The sequence below is a fragment of the Belonocnema kinseyi genome, chromosome 9 (assembly GCF_010883055.1).
Source record: "Belonocnema kinseyi isolate 2016_QV_RU_SX_M_011 chromosome 9, B_treatae_v1, whole genome shotgun sequence".
NCBI classification, from domain to species: Eukaryota; Metazoa; Arthropoda; class Insecta; order Hymenoptera; family Cynipidae; genus Belonocnema; species Belonocnema kinseyi.
The window spans coordinates 67,370,388-67,390,220 of record NC_046665.1 but is presented as its reverse complement, the minus strand read 5'-3'; the positions used below and the strand labels follow the sequence as shown (position 1 = coordinate 67,390,220).

General features: G+C 26.5%; 2 protein-coding genes across 2 annotated transcripts in view; one reads left to right on the top strand and one right to left on the bottom strand.

The window, feature by feature from the left end:
• The window catches only part of LOC117179570 (girdin-like), a 23,037-nt gene extending 14,307 nt beyond the window's left edge, over nt 1-8,730 (bottom strand). Inside the window, exons 1-10 of the mRNA XM_033371502.1 lie at nt 8,567-8,730; nt 6,886-6,989; nt 6,717-6,805; nt 4,223-4,532; nt 3,994-4,107; nt 3,702-3,886; nt 3,525-3,606; nt 2,257-2,435; nt 541-667; nt 328-454 (exon numbers count right to left, since the gene is read on the bottom strand). Of these exons, the coding sequence (XP_033227393.1) occupies nt 328-454; nt 541-667; nt 2,257-2,435; nt 3,525-3,606; nt 3,702-3,886; nt 3,994-4,107; nt 4,223-4,532; nt 6,717-6,805; nt 6,886-6,936 (1,264 nt within the window). The 5' untranslated portion in view covers nt 6,937-6,989; nt 8,567-8,730. The remainder of the gene's footprint in view (nt 1-327; nt 455-540; nt 668-2,256; nt 2,436-3,524; nt 3,607-3,701; nt 3,887-3,993; nt 4,108-4,222; nt 4,533-6,716; nt 6,806-6,885; nt 6,990-8,566) is intronic.
• LOC117179571 (sialin) overlaps nt 1-19,833 on the top strand; it is a 228,916-nt gene that overhangs the window by 38,778 nt on the left and 170,305 nt on the right. The window lies entirely within an intron of this gene.

The window sequence follows — 19,833 nt, the reverse complement described above, 5'->3', positions numbered from 1 at the left end:
TCTAACAAATTTTGGATTCTGATAGTATTTTTCATTGGAAATTGGCATTTAACATTTTGTAAATTATACTGAAAAAAGATTTACCATCTGAAACAATTTTTTGTTGTTTTTTAAAAATTGTTTTTGTTCATAAAAAAATCATTAGGCTGCTTTAAAAAATACGAAATATTCACCTTGCCTTTTTTCTATTATTTTAGATAATAGATACTATGAAATAACAAATTTTGTAATAATATTAATTTTATATTTTTATTTGAAAATCGGAAGATAACAAAAATAATTGAACGCGTGTTTTTGTTTTCTAGTTTTATAAATTTGATTACTTACCTGATTCTTCTGAGGAATCGTTAAGAGATTGTCTTACTGAAGTTTCATGTTTAGATTTTATGAAGCACTGAAGATGAATATTTTCTTCTCGCAGCTGTTCATATTTTTCTTTATCTGCTATGCGTTCCTGAATCAACAAAATATAAAAAAAAATAATTAAAAACTAAAATTGTAAACGCATAATTTAGATTTTTAGGTCCTGATAATATTTACCAAAGTCATATTGTTAAGAAGCCTCTTGAGTTCTAAACTTTCTGCCTCAAGTTCCGGAATTTTCTCGGTTCGTTTCATTTGTGAATTTAATTCCTCTTCTAAAGTTTCTCTCGTTTCCAACAAAACTCTGAAAGCAGAACAAATTTTGAGTAAAGTTACGCGAAATTAAAAACGTATAAGTGGTATAAAGATATGTCTCGAAAATGATGGAAATTGAAAAACATTTATACTTTTTAAATTATCTTGGTCGGCTAAATTAAAACTTAAAAATATCTAACTCGCTGTCTAATAAATCATTGTAAATATTATATATGTTTTATGTAAGTGTTCTCAGCTAGAAATTAGTTTTTTTAAATAATTGTAATATAAAATCATAAAGTTTCGAAGAAGACTTAAAATCCCTAAGATTTTTACGTGAGATCTTTTTATTGGAACGAAGAATTTTTAAATAAGAATCCTTATCCAGAATCACAACTTCCAAAAATTTTAGGATATATTAACGCTTTATCCTAAAATTGGTCATTTTCAATAAGAAATGATTAGATTAGAAAAAATTCAACATTTTTCAAGAATTTACTTTTTCGTCTGCTTTGTTAGTGTTATCGGCCGTTTTTTAACCAAAATTCAATCGATTTTAGAGGTTCATCATTTTTTTACAATTTTAGGTTAAGTTGCTCACCAAAAATTAGCATTAAAAAAAATTGATTATAATTTGAATAAAATTTACTATTTTTTACAATTTTTGTATTTAAAAAAATAGATTTCAAATATTTTCTTATTTGAACAATTTCAGTCTATGTTACAGCTTTACAGCTAAAATTGATATTTTGAAACGAGAACCTTTATAATCTGAATAAGATGTAGAATCTTTTAACAATTTTAGTTGGTCTTCTAAATAAAAAACAAAAGCTTCAAAGAATATTCACAAATAATAACAATTTTAGGTTCTGTTACAGTTTAAAAAAAAAATTGGTAATTTGGAAATTTTGTTTAGTAATTTGAGAAACAAACTATTTGATTTAAAAATTTTTACAATTTTTCAGTACTGAAAATTTTCGAATTTCATTAGTGTTTCTGGTCGGAAATTGTAATTTGTATTAAAAAATCATTAGATTTCAAGAAGTTTCAACGTTCTCAACAATTTCAGGTTACGTTGGAAACTTAAATCGAAAACTGACATTTTCAAACCAAAATCAGAATGGTTTGAACACGATTTAGAATCGTCTAACAATTTTGAATTATGTGTTCTTCATCGACAATTTTTATTTTTAACTAAAAAATAAAAATTATAAAATATTTACAACTTTCAAACAATTGTAAATAAAATGTTGTGCACCCTGAGGACTCTGAGTGATCCAAGGAAACCGCCTTCTCCATTTTCCCCGCATATATATATATATATATATATATATATATAGTAAGATACCTATATTTCTTTGATCGAAGAAGTTTCCTGTTTTAAGGAATAATGTTTTTAATTTTTAAAAATCATTTTTGTTACAAGAAAAATTTCTTTTGATTAAAAAAATATTTGATTGACGCATACAGTACTACATTTCTATGATTAGACTAATCGTCTATCTAAGTGCTGCTTTTCTTCTCTATTGCGTTATATAATAAATACTATGAAATACACAAACTTTGTATAAGTAATAATTAAACATTTTAATTTACAAATTCCTTGAGACAAATTTGAAAGCTAGAGAAAAATCATACTTATTATCCTCTCGCAGTTCTTCAATTCTTGTTTTATAAAATTCAATATCGCTCAGTTTTTCACGATAACGAGAAATTTCCACCTCAAGACGATCAACTTTTTGAGCCTTTTCAATCGCCGCATCCAACTCATCCCGATAAGATTTTGCAGTTCGAGCTTCCATCATTAATGTTTGATTCTAAAATTTTAATATTCAAATTATACCATTTTTTATGATCACAGGGGTCTTAGTGCAAATGAAGCTTAAAAAGGAGAAAATAAGGTAGTTTTTTCACAGGCAAGGGCGAAAATAGGGGAACAATTAAACATTAACATTTACATGCAGAAAATATAAACAATCTTTTTATAAGAAATTTTGTATTATTCAACAATGGTAAATGCTTTATCATTGACTTCTACTATTTATTAATTTACTTTTATAAATTTGTTACATCACATAAATTTCCGACTGAGGCTTTTGGATGACTATTAATCTGTCCAAACAGATTTGCCAGTAGCGACCCGCTTTACAAAAAATTGAGTTTTTCAACATTTTTATTTTATGGGTTGAAATGCAAGAGTTCAAATTTGAAGAAAATTCAACTGCTTTAAATTAAACTTTTGAAAACGCGACGTTCGATTTTCTCCAATTTTCTTTTATTTTCAACAATATAATTTTTAATTGTTTTGTAAATTTAATTAACAATATTCAACGGTTAAAAATTAAAGTTGGAATTTTTAAAATTTTCAACAATTGAGTTTTCATCTGTTGAAAATTCAATTATAAAATTTCTTCAAGTTTCAACAGTTGAAACTTCAATTTTTTTTTTAAATTTGCAATACACTTTAACTGTCAAAGATTAAGGAAAATGGATAATTGTATTTTGAACCGTTCAAAATAAATGAAAATTAAAAATTCAATTTAATAATTAAACATTTTAATCTATAAAAAAATCGATTGAAGTTGATTTTTTCTAAAAAAAGGTCGCCATTTGCAAATAATCTTTGGAAAAATTAAGTCATACAATGGGTTCTCAGTAGGGCATTTATAAAATTTAAAAAAGTATTACAACTCTGATAAATAATAAATTGTTCAAATTGTTTTATTTAAAGATTCAAACTCAAGTCTACTTTCTGAGTTTCCGGTAAGAAATCTCACGCGTAATTCAAATAATCTAGTCTCAAATGTAGTATATTTAAAAAGAAAAGGGGAAAGTTTTTCGAGAAAAATGAGAAAAAGAGAAAACGCAGAAAAATAATTAAGATTATAATGATTCCGAAAATTTACCTCTTGAGTAAGTTTCGAAAGAAGCATGGTGCTGTGTTCGACTTCTCCTCTACATTCCAGTAAAGCTTCCGATTTTTCTTCTCTGTAAATATGAATTTATTTATGTAATGATTATACTAAAGAAAAAGAAGAATATTTATTCATTAAAATCTCCTAAAATAATTTAAATTCACTCACAATTCATGACGTAATTTTCTGAATTTGGCTTTCCAGTCTGATAGTGCAGGACAATGATGATCTTCCTCAATATCAATTTTCATTGTAGAATTTATTTCTGATTGATTCCGTTCCTCGCAATATGAGATCAACATTGTCGAATTACCCAAAATTTCATTTTCATTTAGCTCAAGGTTTTTAGATTTCTAAAAAAAATGTAATTAGAAAAATTAAAAGTATAATTCAAATTTGGAAGTGTTTTCAAACGAACAAGTTGTTTACTTTAAAAATAGGATTAAATTTTTGTAAGTACCTCGTAATAGAAATTTCTCTCCTTCATTAATTTCTGCACCTGAGTGAATAAACCACCCAAATTTGCGTTTTCCAATGATTCCTGGCTGATGAGAATTTCCTGATAATCAGTTATCTGAAATCAAAGTCGTATTGCTAAAGTAAAGGAAATTAATATTAAATTTTAGTTTATATATATATATATATATATGCGCGCGCGTGTGTGTCTAAGTTAATAATAAATTAATTACCTGTTTTATATATTCAACAATTGCAAGTTGCGTCTTCTCGTGAAGAGTTTTGATATTAGTGATAAATTTTTCTTTTTTTGGACAATGAATAGCACAGCCCAAAATTAAAAGGAGCATTAGTTTCATGTCTTCTATATGTGATTCTGGATTTTTTGCCAAATTTGTTGTATCAGGAGATTTCAGAAGGAGATGTCCTAAATGTTCTTCATAAAACTGTTTCACATTTAGCAGGATGCATTCCAAATTTTTTATTCTTATGTTCACAATGCCATTGGATGCAGTAATTCGATTATAAAAGGGTTCTGGATCTCTGAAATGGATTTTTGTTTTTTATAATAATTTATGATAATATGCAATAAGTAAATAAGAATTTCAAATAAGATAATAGCCGGAAAACTTCACTATCAAATTTCTTGACTATTACCTGAATTTTTCCTGTCGAATTTTTAGTTTTCCCTTGTCATTACTATTTAAAGACTTCTATTCTAACCTTGTAAAATTTTCTAAGATGGAATCATTCATAATTGAAATAAAACAATCAAATAACTTTTATAATTCTTAATTGATAAAAATTAAAGGTAAATTTTAAAAAATTGAAGAGAATTCTAAACACTTTAAAAAAATGCAGGATAAATTGAAAAGAATTCAGGATGAGTTACAAATTAATTGCAAAAAATATTTTAAAATCTCTTCAAATCTAGGAAGTCCTTCGAAATTTCTCACTTCTTGTAAATAAATTCTTTGAAATCCATTAAAATATTATAAAATTCCTCGAAATCTTTTTAAATGCCGTAAGACCTTATAAGCCCTGTAAAATCGTCCCATATCCTTCGAAATTCTAGAAAATTCTTTAAAATCCCATTAAAGTTTGTTTAAATCCTTTCAAATCATTAGAAATTTTTTGAAAATGTTGTCATCTCTGGAATCTTTATAAAGTAACGGAGCCTCATAAAATACCCTAAAATATTTTAAATCCGTTGAAATCCCTTGATATTATTTAAAGGTCTTGAAAATTCCTTAAAAGTTTAAAAAATATATAAAATCCTTTGAAATGCTTTCAATCATTGCGGGTCATTCACGAAATACGTGATACATTCAGGGGGAAGCGGCTTGCCAAAATATTATGCTTCATATTAAGACCAATGGAAAAAGTATCAAGCAGTTCCTGAAAAATGTATCATGTTTTATGTGAATAGAACCTTGAAATATATCAAAAAAATTCTTAGAATATTATAAAATACACTAAAAGATTCCTAATCCTCTTTAAAATCCTTTAACTTAATTGAAATTAATAAAAAAAAAATAAATCTTTTTAAATTCCCTTATATTATTTAAATCTTATGAAATACCACGAAATCTTCTGTAATCCCTTGAAACCATACAATTTTTAAAATTCTTTGTAATCCTTTTTTTAATTATTCAAATTTTCTTGGAATTTTTATGAATACCCGAGAATTGTTGAAATCTATTGAAATATCTTGAAAGTTTTTAAAATTTCATAAAATATTTAAAGCCTTTGGAATCTTTAAAAAATCCCTACAATATTTTAAGCCTTTTTAAAGCCTATGCAATCTTTCCAAATTCTTCAAACTTTCGAAAGCTTTTGAAAATTCTTTGGAAGCTTAAAAATACCCTGCTATGTCTTCAAAATCCTTTGAAATAACTTTAAATTATTTAAAGCAATTAATATTGTCTTGGAATCTTTTAAAATACCTCAAAATATTTGAAATAGTATGAAATCCATTGCAACTTTTTGTATCTCTTGAAAATTCCTTGGGAGATTTAAAAATATAATAAAATCTTCAGTCATTTGGAATACTTTCAAATCATTGACATATATGAAAAATTGCTTGGACTCTTTTAAAATTCGAAAAAATATTCCAAATTCTTCAAAATCACTTTAAATTATTGAAATAAAAAATTCCTTGAAATCTTTGAAAAGTATATAAAATATTTCAAATCTTTCGAATTACTATGAACTATTTTTAAATCCCTTAAAACTTTTAAAGATTTTATAAACTCCTTGGAAATTTTAAAAACACACTGAAACCTTCAAAATCCTTGGGAATTGCTTCAAATTATTGAAAGCTATTGAAAACTGCTTGGAATATTTATAAATGCCCTAAAATATTAGAAATTTTATGAAGTCCATTGAAAATTTTAAATATCTAGAAACTCATTTGCATGAATTATAAAGTCCCCCAACATTTTTTGGAATTCCTTCAAATTCTTAAAAATTATTAAAAATTTGACATGTTTTGAAAATGCCTTAAAATATTACAAACGAATCAGTGATATATTTTCGTTTTAAAAGATATCTATAGTGATTTTATTTTAAAAACTGACCTGCGGGCACCCTGGAATAAGTAAAAAGCAAAAAATAACACTAATCCCAAGATATTATTTAATAGAATAGGCAGTTTTTGAGAATGTAGAAATTTTAAAAAAATTGCTGTGAAAGAAAATTTTTTAAATTCAAAACTTTAGAACTTACATTTGTAGGTAAACACTGTGTAGTAGAACCCCATCCACCAAATCACTATAGGTTGCCAATGAATTTGGATCATTGAGGCAACTGATAAACTGAAAATAACAAAAATAATATAAAATTGTTGAAGATAATTTTTAATAAAAAGTAGATATTTAAATGTTAATTTCCTTACCCAAGTCACCAAAGGTCCCGACAGAAATTCTTCCACTTTTAAAGATGCCATTATTTCTGTTTAAGTCTTGACACCGATAATTATAACCATTCCCTTCTAAAAATCTGAAAATTAATTGACTTTAAAGATAAAATCTGGATTATTCGCTCTGAATATATAATAATAATAATGATAATCTTCATGCAGTGATTTAAACTCAATTCGTTTTTGTTAAAAATATATCAATTAATTGGATCTAGAATTTAATTATAGCGCTAGCTTTCAAATCGTATACGGGGTGGTCGAAAAACTTAATTTCAAAATATTGCAATACTTTTATACTAGAATTCTTTATAAAAGATATAAAACAAAACAAAATTATTTATTTGTACCAAAAAAGATGATGAGACGAATAAAAAAGAACAGTTGGATTTTTGATCAAAAAATATTCTACCAACAGAGATTAATTTCAAAATTCTTTGAGATTTTAATGTTCGAAAAAACACATCAACATTTTGAAAGAAATACATTATTAAGGTTCAGTGCAATCCCTCATCGATTATCAATTTCTCCATCAAAAAGACCAATTTTCAACAAAAAAGTTAAACATTCAAACAAAAAGATGAATTTTCAAACAAAATGATGAATTTAAATGAAAAATTATTTTTGAAAAAAAAAGGATGAGTAAAGCAATTTCAAATAAAAATGTAAAAACTATCATCCTTGCGACAGTTACATAGTAGGGTGGGTCGAAAAATGTATATTATTATTTGTCGTAGATTGATCAATGCCTTCTAAGCACGCGTTATGAAAATGTGTTTCAAAAAATGATCATATTTATAGATTTGATTTTGTTGTCTGTTTTAATTTTGGCACGCTCTTCGGGCTCTTCCTCGTCCACAAAAATTCTGATAGATCTTTAATAACCGTTCTTTAGGGAATAATTCAGGTTCGGTAGACCCCTGTTGTGCTTACATTTATTGATACTCATATGCATGTCAAATTTTTTCTAGGGTATTTTTATAATTAGAAAAGTGTGAAATATCTCAATATTTAATAAATTCTCCAGACGTTTCTGTAGATTTAAAAAACGTTGTTTGAAAACAGGCTTCTACTAAATCTAAATTATTTCCTGGAGAACACTCATTAAAGAACAGTCAGAAATTTTGGAGACGAGGGAGATTCCGAAGAATTAAAAAAAAAGTAAAACACAATAATATCAAATATATGAAAATTATAATTTTTCAACCACATTTGCATACCAAATAATTTATACTTTTTTAGGGTCCCAATACACTACTTTTCCACAAAGTAAAAAATTAGACTTCTAAAATTTGATTTTTTCGACCCACGCTATTACATAGCCCCGAAAGACCACCGAAAGACCACCCTGGTATATAAAATTTGGATCATATTGCCTCAAATGTTTCACTTCTATATGATTATTGAATCTGGATTTCAAAAAACAAATTAAGTAAAAACAAATTGTAGTGATGTAATGATTAATTGATTTTAGGCTTAAAACCTATTATTTCATAATATGCCTTCGCCACCAAGAATTTGATAATAAGCATAAAAAAATTCACAAGTGTGTACATATGTTTATCAATCAAAATTATCAAAATTATCAAATTTAAGGTAAAATGTATATAAAATGAAAAAGAAACATTAAATTTTCCATTAGAAATGCATAATTTCTCACCTGGTATTGTAACACTACTGAGTCATTTAGGGAGGAACTGGAAGGACCTCAGAATGGTTGGGTGTCGATCACGAGACTGTCAAGTGAGATACCTGAATGACCATATGACCTGATAGACAATTGGAGATTTTCACTGATTGGCGCCCTTTTCCCATGCCCATAATTGCCTGGACAACAGGGACGCCTCTAAAAACAAGGATATTAGGAAAAATTGCAATACCTAAAATATTTAAGTTTGTTCAAACTAAGAACTTTAAAGAAAATATTTACATTAATTCTTATAATATCAACGACAGAATCTGGCTTTGTATTTATTTTCAATTTATTTGAAATAATCTAGAACGCAATTTCATTTTCAATATATTCCAAAATTTCGAGCATTAGTTCGACCCTGTGAAGGCGGAGATTCGACTTGGAGTATACCAAAAACCCTACAGATTGTGTGAAAATCACATAACTTTACGTTTCAAACAGGAAGCTTTTAAATCACAATGGAGTGTTCAATACAGAAATTATTTAATTTTATGCTTGTCGAAAGAATGTTTTACCTATTTTGTTTATTTAAATTTATCATCTCTGCACGTTCTTGTTTTTTGTAAAAAGTTTAAGTAACTAAGGGTGGAACGAAAAATGATACTGTATTAAGTATTATATATGTATATATTTTTTTCTACCACGTATATTAGGGTGGTTCTTATTGTTAAATTAATTAAAAATTTTGGTTTCCTCTCTTATTGACGGAATTTGTTTGCATGCTCGGAAACAGAAAGTATACCAAATTTAAATCCAAATCACTTAGTATTTACTCACCAAACAGGGGGCTTGGAATTTCCCATGGGATTTAAATGCGGGAGCAGTCATGTAAAAACGATAAGTCGGCATAACTTTTTCAATTTTTATTCGAATAATTCTATCTCCGAGAACAAAAATTTGCATGGAATGCTTAAAATATCTTATGGTAAAAAATACAACATTTTAGAAAATTACAAAATGGGGGCCATCGAAATGGGTCAAAAAATTATATTTCTTAAGGTTAATAAACAAATCGTGGCCAGAAATTGTGGAAAAATTTAACAATTTATTCTCAAGTAAATGCAACGTCACAATGTCCAAAATTTAACAAAAATACTTTGAAACTTCGTAAAAAGACTATTTAATATGAAAATAAATCTCTTCCTTATTTTCTCGAATTATCTTATATAGGTTCTGAGACCCTTTTTTCAAATAAATTTTAAAAGTATTTGTTTGGAAATTGTAGTACTGTAAGCTTTTTTCAATTTTGTATTGGCACTTATTTTCGATTTTTTAAAATGTCAAGTTGTTTCTGAAGCCAAACAGTTTGCTTTTACGAAGTTTCAAAGTATTTCATTGCTAAATGTAAGAATTTGATTTTTTATTTCTAAATTGGCCGCTATTTTTTTTTTAAATTTTGGTTTTTCAAATTCATCAATTAACTTCCGAATCCAAATATTTTCTTTTCCTGAAGTTTAAAAGTAGCAAGTCGAAAACTGGGAAACAGTTATTTTTTTAGTCTTAAATTAGCCGCATTTTATATTTTTCAACATTTTCGATTTAAGGATCTTGTATTTGCTTGAAAATAAATTATTACCTTTTTACACCATTTAGAGGCCTTGATTTTGGGATTTTTCAATGTTGTAAGTATTTGACTATACGAAGATATTTTAAGCATCTCGTGCAAAAAAATTTCTACGAAGATATAATGAATCGAATAAAAATTTAAAAAATTATGCAGATTTTTCGTTAATGCGGGATTTCTCCCACGTAATAAATCCCATGGGAAATTCCAAATCTCCTGTTTCGTGGGTAAATATTGACCAATTTGGCTAAAATTCGGTGTGCTTCCTTTTCTAGGCATATGAGCAAATTCAGCCAATGAGAGCAAACGAATTAAATATTAATAATAACAATGACCAACCGGAAAAATGTTATGATCGGGAAATTTTCAAAACTTTCACCACACATACAGTGAAAGATTATGTTTCATTCTCCAAAGGAAATTGATCATCCGCCATTTTCCAATGTGAGAAAGTTTAAAGCAAAAAAATTAAATTAAAAAGTGGAATAATAAATGAAGGTAGAACGGTAGAAGTATGTGACTTCCAAGAACCAGAATTTTAGGCAAAACAACTTTTTATTACAAAATAAATATTTCAAATATCTATTTATTTGTTTAAAGCTTTTAGACGCCTAAGTTGGAGCTAAAATTTTAGATTCTGAGATCTGAGAAAAAAGAAATAAGTATTATTAGTTTCTTTATAAAGTTTATAAATATGATTTTCCGTTAATTTCTGAGGAAAATTTTAAAGAATTTTATTTTAACAAGGATTTACCAAAATTTTTAACTCAGTTTAAAAGATATTTAGGACTCTTAGAATTTTGCAAAAAATATTTGATCAATTTTCTAACAATTTTCAAAGTTTTATAATATTTTTTATTTCTTTAACAATTTCTAAATATATTTCAAACTGGCTCGAATTATTCCAAAAATATTTAATAATCTTTAAAAATTAAAAAAAAATTACCTTAAAATCGTCCATATATTTTTTTACCTTATAAAATATCCGATATTGTAAAATAGACAACACAACGAAATTGTTAAACAATAAAATGATAAATAAAATAAAGTACTTTCATTAAAAAAACATATTTTTATTTTATTATTTATTTATCGTTTAGATTAGGGATTTTAAACATTTGAAATTATTATAAATTGTCAGGAATTGTATTAATCCAGAATTATTCAATTCAGGAATTTTAAATGATCAGAAATTTGATAAATTCGGGAATTTTCTTTCTTGAATATTTTTTTAGGAATTTTACAATGCCGAGAATTTTATTTTTTACGATCTATTAGTCGACACATCATCTAGAATTGGTTTAAATCGTTTTGTAGTATTTAAAACTTTTCTTTGAAATTTAATTTTTCAAAATAAAAAATCATTTAAGATTTTCCCAAGAATCTTAAGGAAAAATTTGTATTGTCTTGAAACTTCTCAAAATTGTTAAAAAGCTTCAAAATTTAATTGGAAATCTTTAACAATCCATATTCGGTTATCATTTTTTTATATCTTTCCTAACTTTAAATTATTTTTAAAATCGTTTCTAAGCTTCTAAATATCTTTTAAAATAATTCGCATTTTCAAAAGATTTGAAAAAGGGGCGAACAGAAAATAGAAAAATGCCGTAATATCTTGGAGATTTTATTAAACATTTTCAACATTTTATTTCGAAACATTCAAAATCTTACAAAAGTAAAAAAATGGCTGCAAAATTGTATAAATTCTGTTTTAAAATTCTAGGAAATCATTTTAAAAGTTTTGAAATCTTTTTTACAATATGTTATTCAACAATATGTTATGTTTTATTTCCTGAATTAAACAATTTTCCCTATGGCTTTCAAAATTATAGTCATGTTTTTTTATAAATAGTTTTTGGTATTTAATCCTAAAAAAATAATATCAAAATATAACTTTTGTCATAAATAATACTATTTTTCTTTTCAATTTTAATAAAAATTAGACAAATAATTAAAAAATATGATTTTTGCTCATATTCAAAAAATTATAACCGAAACAAAATATATAGTTATTAAAATTTATATTTTTATTAAATGATATGATAAAAAATGGTACATAAAAAATGACCATAATTGTCGAACCCATAGAGAAATTTGTTTAAACTCTCAAAATAAAAAATTCTTGGTTTCATTGCGATACCGCAGGAACATTTTTTTATTTTAAAAAGTCATTAGAGTTTTTTATTTATAATAACTCGTAGCAAACTTTCCGCTTTGACCATTTTCGATTTTCAAAAATGTTGAACATATTTTAGGTCTATCCTAATGTATAATAATCAGTAAATAATTAAACTCAACGATTTAGTGATATGACTGATGGGGGAGTTTAATCGATGCTCCATATTAAAATTAACAAATGAATGCATATATTATTCTTGAGAAATATAGACAATTAATTACACTTATCATGGCATCCTCCTTCCACACATCAAACTTCAAGCCGGCGGCCAAGGGTTCGATTGCCCAGGCGGAGTCAATTTTTACTGTCGCTCACTCGTTACACATCCAACACTATATCTCTTCCCTTGCCTGTGTAGCTTTCACGGTTATACCATTTTCAGCCAATTCCATAATATTAGTCAGTGCCTTAATTGAATGTACAATTTGATTGTTATACACAATTTATCAGGATGACTAAAAAACTTCATTTTCAAATTTCCTTGATTCTTCCCTGGCCAATATTTTCTCTGCTCATCAATATTCAAGGACCAGAATTTTAATCTTATAATATTTTTAACATATAATCTTTTATGAACAAGCAATTTCAAATCAAAATTTAAAATTTTAAATTGACTTATTTCAAATAAAAAAGATGACTTTTCTACTGCAAAGGATGATTTTTTCATCCAAAAGGACGAAATAAAAGAAAATAGTCGAATTCTAAAACAAGAAGGATGACTTCAATAAAGTTATTGAATTTGCATAAAAATAAAGAAATCTACAAGAAAATATAATTATTTTAATCAAATTTTTGAATTGTTATACAATAATTAAATTTTCAACAAAATAGTGGAATAACCAAACAGTTGAATTTTAAGCGTCTAAAGATGAATTAGCATACAAAAAAGACGAATTTTCAAACACGATTATTAATTTTCACCTAAAAATACGTATTTTCAACAAAATACATGAATTTTTAACTAAAAATAAAAACTTTCAACAAAAAATGTGAAGGTTAAATTAAAAACTGACTTTCAGCAAACAAAAAAATATTTTTCAACAAAATAGAGTTTTAAACAGAGAGATGAATTCTGATCTAAAATAATGAATCTGCAAACAAGAAGATTAATTTTTAACAAAATAATTAAACTTTTAACCGACTATTGCTAGAATAAAATTTTTTAGAAAAGTATATTTTAAATAAAAAATCGTACACTTACATTTTTAGATTGAAAAATTAAATTTTCAACCAACGAAAAAATGAGTTTTCAACCAAGTAGTTACATATAAACTTTTAACCAATGAGATGGGTCTTCAACTAAAATGATTAATCTTCCAAAATGAGAGCCGTATAGTCACAGACGTTTTTGTATATTTGAAAAAAACTCTTATCACAACAAAACTTCTGAAGTTTTTTTAAATCATCGGTTCATCTTACGTTGTAATTAAATGATGGTGGAAGAATTTAAAAAAATTTAATCAATAAAAAATAAAAACCTAAGATTTTTTAAAAAGCTTTTGGAGACAAAAAATTGAGATTTTTTTCAAGCACTTTTATGGCAACATAAAACAGTATCCAATAAATAGCATCTAACTTTAAAAGGATTTTTGGTTAAAGTTGGTTTAGGCTCACTGTGCGAATTGCATGAATAAAACTAAATAAAGAATTAACGATGAGAAAAAATTCAATGCGCGAAAAAAAGGAATCAACCTTAAGGGCATGTGATACTTAGAAAATTGTCGATTTTACCAGTTTTAGGTTCCCCCGGCTCTTTTTCTAGAATAATAAATATTTTGTCTTAAAAATTTGGGAAATGATAGCGAACATGCTAACGGACGTCCCCACACACTTTTTTGTAGGTTAATTCAAAAAATTTTAATTTAGCAAAATGTGATTAATTTGCATAGCACTTAGGAAATAGTATCGATTTTTTCAGTGTTAGATTCCCCCGGCTTTTTCCCTAGGGTAAGAAATATTTTGCCTTCAAAATCTGGGAAATGATAGCTAACATGCTAACGGACGTCCCCACACACTTTTTTTGTGATTTTTTTATCAAAAATTTTTTAATATTGCTAACAACGTGCCTGTATATTTCGAGGTTATGTGTGTTACAATTCACCTGAGCGTTGCTTCCAAACTACACAATATTTTCGGTTGAAAACTTTGGACTTACAAATAAACATAGTAACTAATCTCCCGGAACTAACCTTGTTTGCAGGCAATCAAAAAAGTTTATTTCATAAATAAATTCCAGATTATCGGAAAGGCAGAGATGAAAAACGACTTAACCTCAAAATAATGCATATGCATAACATTTTTATTTAGCGCAATAAAATTTTTTATTATTATCCCTCAAAAAAGAGTCCGGGGACGTCCGTTATGATATTTTATATCATCTCCGAATTCAGTTTTTAAAATTTTTAATTTTTGTGTAAAAAAAGCCGGGGCAACTGTGAGTATCACATGCCCTTAACGAATAAAATCGCAAAAATCACCTTAATAGAGTGAGCGCATTAAGACCGATCTTAGAAAATACGTCTTTAGATGTTGTAGTTAAGAGTAATTAAGATTCGAATTTATCTGTAGGTGAAATTAAATTTCCTATGAAGTATTGTGGAAGTAAAATTAGTTTAAGATTGTTTTAAAAATTAAGTACATAAATAAATTGTTTACAGTAAGGTTATGTAATTGAATATTGGCTATAATTTATATGATAAAAGTTTATTTGTATATAAAATAATGCGATTAGAATTACGTAACTTTTGTCAATGTTAGCTATGTTGTGAAATGAGTATCTGAATTCAGACATCAAAATTATATGTAAATATGTTTTAATTTTTTTCTGACATGAGTTAAATATTTGATTAATAATTTTAATTCTCATTAAAATGCAAAGCAAAAGTTATTTGAATGTTTCAATGAAAATATTTTTTATTGATTTTTATGTTGTAAAATGATGAAGTAATCATGGATTTATTTTTTTACGATATTAAACTACATAAAGATCAAATTTGAATTTTTTTGTTCTTATGTGACATGAATTTATTGTTTACATTTATGTTATATATTTAATATTGGCTATAATCTGCGTATAATCAAATTTTAGTTATGTTTAATACATATCTCTTTATTATATATACAATTAAATAATTATATTGAATGCTTGTGACTAATTCTCGAATATCAAATTCAACTTTCTGTTCAGAGAAGTAGACGGAAAAATGAAAGATTCTCAAAATTAAAGTTTGAATTTGGCGAAAATTTTGGACGATCCAATGGTGATGACATCCTTGCGTCTGTTTTTTTCCGCACGTTTGTACACGCAAACGGTCACTCTATGAGACAGCGCGATACACTATTTTAGTTATTTCTTACGTTATTCACGGTCCGAACACTATTTTCATCCTCTTTCTTAAATTTGCGTTCGAGTTACGGAAAATACCTTATTTTCTTTTCGCTTCTTACTGATCTTTCTAAGTAACGAGTTACATTAAACTTCGCATTAAACTGACATTGATTCCGTATCGCCGTCGTTATTGACAGTGATTCTTTGCATTAATTACACTGATTTGAGAGTGACATGCCCCTCGATTTTTACAAATTATAGGTAATAATGTTTTATGATTTAGTGATGTTTTTTTATGCACTGATTTAATATGATGCCGTGAAATGAGTATTTGAATTATTTTTCAAAATTATATGTGCAGTATAAAATTATTTTGTAGGTTTTTTTTATGACTGTTTAAATTCTCTTTACTTTAATTATGTTAGAACTAAACAAATTTCTCTTTAGAGGGTTGATTGCTTTTGAAATTCTGTACATAATGAGTCCAGGGTGAAGCCCAATTGTGTATTTTTTAATTAGATACAGCAAAAATATTGTAAATTTCAATATTTTCTTAAATGTTCAGTAACACCTAAAATAACTAACGATTTTCAATGTTTTTGGATTCATTTTTAAGTTATTTTTTCACAGTATCACAACAACTTATTGCTATAGGTTGTAACATTTTTGTTATCGAATTGCAAGAACTTTATGCTGTGACAAAAAAGTTGGAAAATATCTTATCTGTAGACAAATAAAAATAAAAATTAAATAAATATATATTTTCATAATAAAAAAAAGGATCAATTTTGCTGCAGAGCATTTTGCTACAGCAAATGATTTATCCATTCGGGTCAATTTGATGTATTTTTTAATATCATATTCTGTTCCGATACTCAGTTAATAAAATAAAAATCATTAAATAATTACTTGCATTTAAACGAAAATACATCGCTAAATAATTAAAACATAATCTATACATATGATTTTGAAAATTGGATTCAGATATACGTCTCTGTTTTTTCATGGTTATCTCCGAGATATATTAAAAGACCCACTTCACTAGGCTTCAGAAAATTTTCATTCATTACAATGAATGAAAAAAGTGGAAGCATGCGTCGAATTTACATATTTTGTTAATAACGTTCGGAAAACAACAGACGAAAGAATGCCGTTACCATTTGATCGTACAAAATTTTCGCCGATATTTCAAACTTTAGTTTAGTTTAGATAGAGAGATATGTATTAAACATAACTAAACTTTGATTATACAGATTATAGCCAATCTTAATTACATAACCTCAATGTAATCAATGAATTCATGTTACTTAACAAAAAAACATAAAAATTTGATATTTATGTAGTTTAATATCGTAAAATAATGAATCAGTAATTAATTTATCATTTTACAACATGAAAAGCAATACAAAATTATTTTCATTGAAACATTTAAATCATTTTTATTTTTTATTTTAACGAAAATTCAAATTATTATTAGAATATTTAACTAATTTTAGAAAAAAATTAAAACATATTTACATATAATTTTGAAATCTGAACTCAGATACTCATTTCATAAGATCACAACCATTGAAAAAAGTTACATAATTATAATGGAGGTATCTGATATATAAAAAAACTTTTATTATATAAATTATGGCCAATATTCAATTACATAACCTTACAGTAAACAATCTAATTAAGTACTTATTTAAAACAATTAAAATTACTTCTTTATGTAATTTAATATTCTGATAAAAATGAACCAGATAATAATGAATTAATCAGTTCACAACATAAAAAACATTAAACTATAGTTTTTATTGAAACATTCAAATAATTTATGCTTTATATTCCTTTTTCATTTCAACTTCCATTCCTGAAATTTTAATTTATTAATGACCTTTTAAACTATCTCCAGAAAATGTATGCTTGAACAGATGCAGTTAATAATTAATTAATCAGTTTAAAATATAAAAAGTATGCAGCAACTATTTTCATTAGAAAATTTAAATAATTTTTACTTTTATACACATTATTTTCAACTATAATTTATGAAAATTTGATTAATAATTAGGGCCAGTGCACTTCAGGAATATCCTAATCTGAAAGTGGACGTTCAATTTTTATGAAACTTAGCGAAATTATAGTGCTATAAAGGTAATATTTTATTATTTTGGGGCCAAATAATTTTTTTTAATGTTCAAATTTTTTGGAGTTACGTCATATTAAATGTTTGGTTTTGATTTTTTTGGAATTACCGACCTTTCCGGAATCGATGATTGAATTTTGTTAAATTTTGTAGGTATTAGAGATAAAATTATACATGTTTAACCTGCAAAATTTGAATGAAAAAATTGTGAAATTTTTCCTGAAAAAAAGTCCAAACAAATTTTTGATTCAATTTTTTTTCTAATTCTCCACATTTGAAGGGCTCAAGCGAGATTATCATTTTAGAGAAACCATTGGCTGCGCGGCGCACGGTGGGGGGAAATGCACTTCTTTCGTTTAAAAATGTTCAGAACAGAACGTTCAATTTTGGTTCGATTTTTATTGAAAAAAAGAAATAAAGTTCATTAAATTCTGAAGAGCTTGACGCCCCGAACTTTTGTCTCCTCTCTTTGTTTATTAATAATTGTTTCATTCAAATTTGTAAAAACTCAAATTTTGTAGATAACAATTTTGTACGCATTATTAACTGATTAGGTAAACTTTATATTGTCTTAAATGAATGTTTAGGGACTTATAGGATACAAATAATTTGTTCATTATTCCATTTATTTGTTATAAACCAATTTTATGAACGAATGAGCAAATAGTCGTATTATCGGTAAAAAAAATTCTGTTTGCTAAAAGTGCTTCATATTATTGTAGGAATGGCATTTAATTACAAAACTAATTGAAAAGTTTATAATAACCATTGTTATAAACAATTCTTGTGACAAAATATTACAATATGAGAGTTTTTCAAATCATAATTTCCTTCAATCGCCAGAACGACTTCAGTTATTCCTTAAAATAATAAATATTTGATCAAATATAACAATTTAAATTTTTATAAGCAAATTAGATAAAAAATTCAAAATGTTGGCCTTTACGCATAGAAATTTTTTTTGCACTGGAAATGTTTTAAGCTTTTGGACGAATGCCTGCTACACGGAGAAAACGATATCGCATGAATTGCAATATATATACCGTAATTCCTGCCCTATATATCGTAATTATCGCATTATAATAGCGTAAAATCCCGATATCGTACATTGCAAGATTTTATATTATATTATTATTTTAATATATTATATATACGTGGGTTCTAGTAGTGGCCAAGCGATTTTAGTGCATTGTAATACCTTACAAAGCTCCGGAACCTGCTTGTACGTTATCATATTGCGCTTTATTTTAATACAAAAGTTTTGTTATATCATTGTGCGATATCTTTATTCTCCGTGTAGTCAGAAAATTTTTAGAGAAGTTAATAATAACCACTGCCATTAACAATTACTGTTATTGATTTGAATTATTTTAACAATAGTTCTTGTCAACTTCTCAAATGTTTTTGTCAGTAGCAGTCATTCGCAGTGGCGTAGGTACAAAATTTTCCGCCCGGGGCCACAAACAATTTGCCGCCCATAGTTCTCAAATCTGCATTCAATTTAAAGATAGTTTTGCCGCCCCAAGCGTTTGCGCCCGGGGCAGCGGCCCCCTTCGCCTCCCCCTAGCTACGTCACTGGTCATTCGTCCAACAGCTCAAAACATTTCCAGTGCAAAAACAATTCTATGCCTAAGGACCAAAATTTTGAATTTTGGAAATATGATTTGTTTATAAAAAATTAAATTCTTATATTTGATCAAATATTAATAAATATTTATTATTTTAAGGAATACCTGAAGTCGTTTTGGCGATTGAAGGAAATTATCATTTGAAAAAATCTCAAATTTTAATATTTTGCCACAAGACTTGTTTATAATAATGGTTATTATAAAATTTCAATTAGTTTTGTAATTAAATGTAATTCCTACATTAATATGAGGCACTGTTCGCAAACAGAACATTTTTTTCACCAATAATAAGACTATTTGCTCACGGAGAAAAATAGATATTGATAAGCAGATATTAAAAACTTTGATATTTAACCATAATATATAGATATTACGGCATAATATCTAATATCTTCTATTCAACA